The sequence below is a fragment of the Penaeus vannamei genome, chromosome 2 (genome assembly GCF_042767895.1).
Source record: "Penaeus vannamei isolate JL-2024 chromosome 2, ASM4276789v1, whole genome shotgun sequence".
In the NCBI taxonomy this organism is placed as follows: Eukaryota; Metazoa; Arthropoda; class Malacostraca; order Decapoda; family Penaeidae; genus Penaeus; species Penaeus vannamei.
In genome coordinates, this window is record NC_091550.1 from 44597605 (window position 1) to 44607604 (window position 10000).

The window sequence follows — 10000 nt, forward strand, 5'->3', positions numbered from 1 at the left end:
AAGATTCGGACGTCTACGAAGGATCTCTAACCCAACATGTCCTGAATCCTCCAGCACAAACAGCCTCGAGTGATGTAGTTTCCCATTAACGAGGTTAATCTAGGTCTCTGAGGAACAACAGAAATAACTTATTTCCTAAGGCAATTTTGGTGTCAGTCTTTCATCACGATGAAATATACACAAAACTTTTTTTTTTCCCTTTATTGCGATATGTGAAACTAAGACCCTACTGATGCATTCCCATATACGAGGTTAATCTTGCGCTGTGTTGTAAAATGACAAATTTTCTGCAGCAATTTAGGTGTCGCATTTCTTTCATCATGGAGGGTAAAAAGAAGCCTCTCTTACTTTATTTCACTATAAGATATTAAACGAAGATCCATATAACCACAGGCAAGGGACGTAAAACTAGGCACAAATTATACAAATAATTGTGTATCTGGCTATATCTAGTATCTCACAGTGTACTCTCATTGGCTAAACGTGGTTACGTCATTAGCTCCGCCCCCTTTTTTGACACCAACAATTTGTGTGATATTTTATGATAAATGTTTTTCAGTACATTTTATTTGAAAATGGTTCGGTAATAATAATAATAATAATGATAAAAAAAAATAATAATGATAAAAATAATAATAATAAACGAAAAAGAAACCAAGATAAAAAGAAACAAAACAAATATTTAAAATTTCCAATGAATAAAAGTGATTAGGCGGGGCTTAGCTCAGAAGTTGCCAACTAGGATTTTCATAAAGATGGAGTGGTTACACCTATGTAAAGGTACCTTGACCACAGGTTTGAGCAAAGGGGATTACATCGTCAATTAATTCCTGTTCGTTATGATTGTTCGATGCTCCTGTTTCCCGCAAGCCCCCATAGTATTGTTTCGTGAGATAGAGCATAATCGTTTTTAATTGTTCCTCTTGTCATAACTGAGTTTTATCAACCAATCTTATTTTATCTTTATTTTATTTTTGATGATTATTGGCTTGATTCCCTGTTACTACTAAAAATAATTCTACTGCGACCATTACTACTACTACTTCTACTACTACCACCACCACCACCACCACTATTACTACTATATCTACCACTACTAATACTACTACTACAACAACCACAACTCCTCCTACTACCATCACCAACAACCATCCCCTACCCACCACCACCCATCCCCCCACGAACAACGACCCAAAAGCCGCCCCACACGAACGAGCCACTCACCCTTGTCCCCGTCGTTGGAGATGGTCGTGAGGTCGAGGAAGTGGGTCCCGATAACCGTGTCGTTCACGGCGTCGTTATCTCGCAGCTGGATCTTCACTCTCTGGCACAGCGGAGGGAACATCTCGGTGAACACGATTTGTTCATTCCACGTCGGGCTGGCGGTGTTCTTCTTGACACTCGTGCGGCCCTGGGGGTTGTGGGGGGTGGAAGGGAAGGGGGGGGGTAGAGAAAAAGGTGGTTAGTTTTTTTCACAGTTTGGGATTATTTCCGGATGCGTCTTTTTCTTCTTCTCTTTTTCTCTTTCTGATTATTCTCTTTCATCTATTTTGTTGGTTAGTTTCGTATTCATTTTTATTTTCCCCTTTTTTTCTTTTCTCATATTCATCTGCCACCTAATTCGCCCCTAATGTTTCGTATCCCTGTGAATCCACTTTTATAATAATCTTAAAAAAACAACAACACAAGAAGAGGAAAAGGAATGAAGAAAAAAACATTCAAAAGCCACAAGGTCTTTTATCCTATTAGTGGTGCCAAATTGATTAATTAGCCTTGTGACAGTGCCAAGGGGGTTGGTTCACTGGCACTTTGGGGGGTACTCTTTCAGTTGCGGTTTCTTCTTTTCGATGTACTGTTTAGACTGACATATATATATATATATATATATATATATATATATATATATATATAATATATATATATATATATATATATATATATAATCTTTAATCATTTGCTTATTTCTTTGGCATATATTACTAGCTTGTCATATATTTAAAAAATCTGTATCACACACACATACACACACACACACACACACACACACACACACACACATTCCTCTCTTTTTCCCTTCATTATATTAACTTTCTCGTTCTTTTCACTTTCCTCAACATTTTGACTTTGTTCTAAAAAGTAATTGCGGTTTTGAACACATCATTGGCCACAGTTAATAAAATTTGAATAATAACAAATGCCCAAGATTTACCTCAGCGAACAAGAATCTTCCATGAATTTGCTTGTTCATTATGCAGGAACATATGCAACTGCACACACAAAAGTGTTAGCACAATACTAATGATTTCGCAGCCACTAATGATTCATTAATGCAATCATACTCGTTATTCGTATAAATGTGCAAGATTTTTTAAAAATCTTTTTTAGGTATATATTTGCAATATGCATTCAAATAAAATTAAAAGTTAAACAAAAAGTTATCGATTTGTTTAAGAACGGAATTCTACACTAAGTTATAAATTTTATATTCCCTCTATTTTTCTGTCTCTCTCGTTTCCTGTTTGTGTCTGTCTGTCTCTGCCTTTATCTCTATCTGTCTGTCTCTGCCTCTATCTCTGTCTGTCTGTCTATCTGTCTATCTTTCTCTCTCTCTTTTTCTTTCTCAGTCTCTCTTTCTCCCTCACTCTCTCTCGCTCTCTGTTTCTGTGTCCCCTTCTCCCCCCCTCCCTCCCTCCCAACCAAGCTACCAACCCTCCCAACCCCTCCCTCCCTCCCTCCCTACCTCCCCCTCCCTCCCACCAACGAGACCCCCCCCCCCACCAACTCACCGAGAGTCCAGCGAAGGAGACCTGGACGTAAGGGTCGATCAGGTCCTTGGAATCGCCCGTGAAGGCCTTCTTGACGTTGGCCATGATCGAGGAATTGATCTTGGGCAGCCCGTCGGCCCGATAGACGCGGACGATGAACTTGGCCCTCTGCCGCTCCGCTGGCACTCCGTCGGGCAGCAGCAGGTTTCTGGAGGGGCACCGGGAAGGCTTAGGGGTGTGTGTGTGGTGGGTGGTGTGTGTGTGGAGGCGTGTTTGTGTGTGTGTGAAGGCGTGTTTGTGGGCGTGTTGGCGTGTGGGCGTGTTGGCGTGTGGGCGTGTGTGTGTGTGGGCGTGTGGGCGTGAGTGTGTGAGTGTGTGTGTGTGTGTGTGTGTGTGTGTGTGTGTGTGTGTGTGTGTGTGTGTGTGTGTGTGTGAGGGTTTGTGTGTGTGTGTGAGGGTTTGTGTGTGTGTGGTGGGTGGTGTGTGTGTGTGGTGGGTGGTGTGTGTGTGTGGTGTGTGGGTGTGGTGTGTGAGTGTGGTGGGTGGTGTGTGGGTGTGGTGGGTGGTGTGTGGGTGTGGTGGTTGGTGGGTGGGTGTGGTGGGTGGTGGGTGGTGTGTGGGTGTGGTGGGTGGTGTGTGGGTGTGGGTGTGGTGGGTGGGGTGTGGGTGGGGTGGGGGGTGTGTGGGTGTGGGGTGGGGGTGTGGTGGGTGGTGTGTGGGTGTGGTGGGTGGTGTGTGGGTGTGGTGTGTGGTGGGTGGTGTGTGTGTGGTGTGTGGTGTGTGTGTGTGTGTGTGGGTGGGCGTGTGTGTGTGTGTGTGTGTGTGTGTGTGTGTGTGTGTGTGTGTGTGTGTGTGTGTGCACGCGCGTGTGCGTGTGCGTGTGCGTGTGTGGTGGGTGGTGTGTGTGTGTAGGCGTGCGTGTGAAGGCGTGTGTGTGTGTGTGTGTGTGTGTGTGTGTGTGTGTGTGTGTGTGTGTGTGTGTGTGCGTGTGCGTGTGCGTGTGCGTGTGCGTGTGCGTGTGGTGTGTGGTGTGTGGTGTGTGTGTGTGTGTGTGTGTGTGTGTGTGTGTGTGTGTGTGTGTGTGTGTGTGTGTGTGTGTGTGTGTGTGTGCGTGAGGGTTTGTGTGTGTGCGTGAGGGTTTGTGTGTGTGTGTGGGAGGGTGTGTGTGTGTGTGTGTGTGTGTGTGTGTGTGTGTGTGTGTGTGTGTGTGTGTGTGTGTGTGTGTGTGTGTGTGTGTGTGTGTGTGTGTGTGCGTGCGTGTGTGTGTGTGTGTGTGTGTGTGTGTGTGTGTGTGTGTGTGTGTGTGTGTGTGTGTGTGTGGTTTAGAGAAAGTCTTAAAAAAGGTGTTTTTATGTTTGTATTTGTCTGCAAAAAGGTGTTTTTATGTTTGTATTTGTCTGCAAAAAGGTGTTTTTATGTTTGTATTTGTCTGCATGTGTGTGTGCATGTATGTATATATGCATGTTTGTATGTACGTATGTATGTATATATGTATATATGTGTGTATGTGTAGTATATATGTATGCGTACTATATATGTTTGTGTGTATGTGTGTGCGTTTGTATGAACGTATGTATGTCCACATGCAACCAGTATCCGTGTCTCATTCCACATTTTTTTGTGTTTTGAGTTAGAGAATTGAAGGAAAAAGAATGTAGAGGAACACGAGAGAGAGAGAGAGAGAGAGAGAAATACCTGGAATCGTCTGCATGAGAGAAGAGTAAAAGAAAGAGGGTTTAAGATGATATTAATTCTGAAATTAGAGAATCGTTAAATCATTTCAGATTCATAATTAATGTTGGGAAGTTATTTTTTGTTCTCTTTTTCATTGCTTGTTTAAATAGACTCGTTTTAAAGAGTTTGGGTTTCATCGACTTTCTCAATAGAAAATCTTTATTCTTAGACACTTACTATGGTTTTTGAACATGATTTAGATTAGAAGTTAATTGTTACAGTAGGCTTGAAAGGAATTGAAAGCCTTCATCATGTAATTTAAGGTTGTTTAATTTCATAACTTATATGGTTTATAATTATTATATTTTTTATCATATTTTTTTTTCGAGTGATTTTATCTGGGTAAACAAAGGTATAGTCATCCGATAACAGGAGCTTACGATGGTCTGTTAAATATTTACATTATATATATATATATATATATATATATATATATATATATATATATATAGTTAACATCAAAAAAAGAAATGAAAATCTAACTTCAACATGGCTTGCTACACACAGACCTTTTAATGATTAATACATTGCAAGGTCTGAGCGAAACTTCGTATTGAATTACACGCAAAGCTGATCTACCTATCATTGTCATTACTTTGTTACCCTTGCAATGCAACAATTATATATATTTCATAAAATTTTAAAACACTGACGGAAAATATTCTGAATGAGTGAGACCATGTGCGATGTGATATTGATAGTGACGTCATATCGCTTCATAATAGAAAATGGGAAAAACTTTTAAGGTCATGGCAGAAAATGGGAAACTGTGTGGTTTTAAAGGTATGACTAAGCTAATTGAGGCATGGAAGAGTATGTAAAAAGTGAAAAAAAGAAAAAGAAAATGGAGAGTACAGGATATTATTATGAAAGTTCTGTGCTTGCTATATGATGATAATGAAGGGTGTGCAAAGACTGATAATACAGAACAAAGGAAAAAAAAAATGAAGATGATAGTGTGTTAGATTGAGAAACGTGGACGTGGATAGATTGAAGATCAATTCTCGGCGAAACGGACCGATTGGAACTATTTACGAATCTATAATGATTCCCCTCTGATAATTATTTTCAACCGCTAATAAGTTATAAAGTCAATATCTCCCAGAACCGTTACGCAATTAGATAAAAATGATTATCGAAAATCACTAGTAGAGTATTCGGTATCCAATTCTAATAAAACATAATTGAATATCAAAATCGAAAAAAAAACGACCTATCCTGAATACATACACTTAATATTTACCAAAACACTCAATTCCGCAAAAAAGGAAAACATTAATCTTTAGCCCAGCGTCTTCTTAACACAAAGCCAATAACAGAGAGAATGTTCCACCAGCTCTTGAATAAAATAAACCGAATAATTGTTTAATGGAGAGAACAGGCTGGTTGCCGCGTTAACCCTCCATCCTTCTATATTTCCGTAACATTTAGCATATTCATACTTTGACAAACTAGATAGCATATAACTCATCCAACGGCGTGAATATAAACTGAAAGACCGAATCAACGTCTTATACCCTCATATCCACGGCTTAATCAGAACTCATTAAAGGTAGCGTTGGCAACTCAAGTGAGCTAACGGAGGGGAATCAGTCATTTGATGCGATGTTCAGCCAGTTGAATATTCTAACGGCTGGATTTCTGGGCGTTTGTCGTATATGTATTATCCGGAGGGCGGTGGAATCAGAATTAGCGAGTAATGAACAGTATGGAGAGAGGGAGGGAGAGGGAGGGAGAGAGAGGGAGAGGGAGAGAGAGGGAGAGGGAGGGAGGGAGGGAGGGAGGGAGGGAGGGGGGGGGGGGGGGATGGGGAGAGAGAGAGAGAGAGAGAAAGCGAGAGAGAGAGAGAGAGAGAGAGAGAGAGAGAGAGAGAGAGAGAGAGAGAGAGAGAGAGAGAGAGAGAGAGAGAGAAAGAGAGACAGACAGAGAGAGAGAGAGAGAGAGAGGGGAGGGAAGGAGAGTTGAATATACAGATAGACCGATAGAGAGAGGGCTGTCTGTTGCATAAGTTCTATGCAATAACCAGCCCTTTCTTGCAAAAGTACAAGTCCGCCCGTCCGGTCAAACTTTGGGCGTAACAGAAAGAATATGCTTTGGCAATTTGAAATGTTTTAGGATACTGATCTGCCTACAGGGGATTTGTACGTTGCAAAAATACATAAATATGATATAATATATTATTTGAGAAATGTGTGGGTTCAGGAGAGGAAATAGAATCGAGCGCCTGTTTTGAATTACTCTTTAACCGACCACCTCTTCCCTCCATCACAGAATTCAAGCACAACACCCCCATACACTCTATCACGATGGAGTTATAATATCTCCGCCTGTTTTGAACTACTCTTTAACCCACCTCTTCCCTCCATCACAAAATTCAAGCGCAACACCCCCGTACACTCTATCACGACGAAGTTATAATATCCCCGCCTGTTTTGAACTACTCTTTAACCCACCTCCTTCCTCCATCACAAAATTCAAGCACAACACCCCCGTACATTCTATCGAGATGAAGTTATAATACCTCCCACTATTCTCTCTAATCAGAGGACCTTCCATCTCTAAAATCAAATCTGAGGTTTCGTCCGTGACAAGTCCCAGAGGCCGTAGGGGTTAACTTTGTCAAAGGCGATTACTAACGAGGACAGTGCCATCAGGCCTTCCCGTTCAGTATGCAACGCGGAAAATGTTGAATTTGACGTTTATTAACGTTTTTTACTGAGTGATTTGTGGTTGATTCGAGATGGATCGCGTGGAGGGATGTAATAGTAGAAAAGAATAAGAAAAAGGAGAAAAGAAATAGTTCGTTGACATGTCGCGGTTTATTCGGTCTAAATTGAAAAAAAGGTTTATATTATAGTTATGTTCATGGGACCCGTCACTGATCGTATTCAAGGAAACAATTGTAACAGTCAGCTGATATGACTAGTTATTCGACAAAAGAAGTTTGATACAGATTTCTGACTCCGAGATCGACTTATTACATTTATATGAAGATTCAAAGACATTTCCAAATCTATCCGATACAAGTTGAAGAAATAGAGACGGATTATCCATAACTCGCCACGCGAAAGAAAGAAGCAAAGAAAAAAAAAGGAGAAATACAGAAAGAAAGCACGAAGGAGAGGAAAATGAAATAAGTTTTATATAAAAAGAAAAGAATATATATGACAGTTATAGTCTATTACACTACAATGGAGCCTCTAATCATTTTCAGAAAAAGAAAGGGTAGAAAAATCAGTAATAAGTTGTTAAGAGGTGTGTATATAGATTGAAGCATTTCGGATAATTGTTTTAATATCTGAATTTGTTTACATAAAAGATAGTGGAGAAGACAGTGTGTTTGTTAAAAAATAAATCGATGTAAGAAAGACAATATTATTACCCTGTAAATATGGTATAAAAATGTGAGATGTGAATTATATACTACTATTTACTATACAATATTAAGAGCTGTATCGGTTAGTTTTAAAGGCAAACATTACACACATGTCTTTAAAATAATCAGTTACTTATCTTAGAAAATACGTTGTTTGTTTAATAAGTAATCGTTGGTCCACATAATGATATTCAGCGTTTCACATGAACTCCGAATACCATTAGTTGTGCTTAGATTTACACTTATACATAATATTTAAATGATTAATGTTGCCAGGACGATACCATTAGATACCACTTGTTTTTAGAAGAAAATTCATATACATACATATATATATGTATATGTGTATATATACATATATATATATATCCACATGTATATATATCCACATATATATGTGCATGCCTATATATGCGAGTGTATGTATAAATATGTATATATATATATGTATATATATATATATATATATATATATATATATATATATATATATATATATATATATATATATATATATACATGTATGCATACATATATATACATACACAAAAACATTATATATACATAAACATATATGTATATATATACACACATATACATATATGTATATATGCATTATACATGTATATACATATATATAAATTATATACACAGCACACATATATCTACATATACATATATATAATCAAATGTATATATATATGTATGTAAATGTGTCTAAATTATATATATATATATATATATATATATATATATATATATATATATATATATATATATATATATATATATATATATAAGTGTGTGTGTGTATATACCTACATACACACACACCTGTGAATATACAATTATAAATTTGAAATCGAGGACAGGAGAGGCACAAGAAGTTGCTTTAGAAGGCCATCGTGCTTTTAAGAAAAACAACTTTAAGATGACAATATTAACCACGACATTATTTACACGAGAGGAACATCATCACCGGCATGCCAGGTGTTATTTATTTACAAAGTGAATATCAAAAGGAAGGCACGGAAGAGATGTTTAATTACAGGTAGATATGGAACGGTAGTCAAACATTTGGCTGTGGAAGTGTTTATCAAGTGTTCTTAGTGGCATATCAAGTGGAATATTATAGAATAAATAAATATCAAAATGTGTTTGTGATCAATTTCTTTGTATTACAATAAAAGAAAAAAGCAGTTACCATGTGTATATACAACACCCTATGGTGTCCACACTGGCTTGTGAAACAGAGAAAAACAACGTAATGTTAATAATAACAATGGTAATAATTATCCTACTTATAACCAGGGATACTAAATGGGTATTCTTGAAGTGCAGAATATATATATATATATATATATATATATATATATATATATATATATATATATATATATATATATTCAAATATAAATTCTTTGAACAGGGGGAGGGCGGGGAGAGGGGGTGTAGGGGAGAAATTGGCTCTAGGAAAACATGACGAGGACTCTCCAGCTGGCCTTTCTCCGCCCTTTAATATAAAAAAAACAATAAAATTATGATATAAAAAGTGTAGAAGGAGGCTGGTTGTGAGTGGAGGCACACATGCACACTACAGCTGTGGTGGATCGAGCGCTAGGGGCCACTTTTCCAGACGAATTACAAAAAAGCAAAGAATGGTTATGAATAAGATTTTTTTTTTTTTGAAAAAAGAAAAAAAACAATGTAATATCCTTGAAGTCTAGGGTCAAAAAGGGAGAAAAATATTTTAGGGTGAATGATGGACATATCCAGGCTCTCAAAACGTTTTTTTTTCATCATTATTATCAATATTATTGCAACTAATAAAAGTGCACAAATTGTCTAGTTATTTACAGCTTAGATGGGAATTACCAGTGACTTGGAAAAATATATATGTACAGTTCTGAATACATGTTAAAACATAACAGTGCAGTGCTGAAATTGGTGTATTATAAATATGCGTACTTATATATGTATGTATATATCATACACACATACATACATATACACACGCACACACACACACACACTCATATATATATATATATATATATATATATATATATATATATATATGTAATTATACATATACATATATATACATACATATATATATATATAT

General features: G+C 37.6%; 1 protein-coding gene across 3 annotated transcripts in view; it reads right to left on the reverse strand.

The window, feature by feature from the left end:
• Nucleotides 1–10000, reverse strand: part of LOC113817120 (otoferlin-like) — a 71141-nt gene that overhangs the window by 44049 nt on the left and 17092 nt on the right. For all 3 annotated transcript variants that reach the window (XM_070137268.1, XM_070137273.1, XM_070137262.1), the window contains exons 5-6: nucleotides 2787–2973; nucleotides 1225–1411 (exon numbers count right to left, since the gene is read on the reverse strand). In XM_070137268.1, the coding sequence (XP_069993369.1) occupies nucleotides 1225–1411; nucleotides 2787–2973 (374 nt within the window). The remainder of the gene's footprint in view (nucleotides 1–1224; nucleotides 1412–2786; nucleotides 2974–10000) is intronic.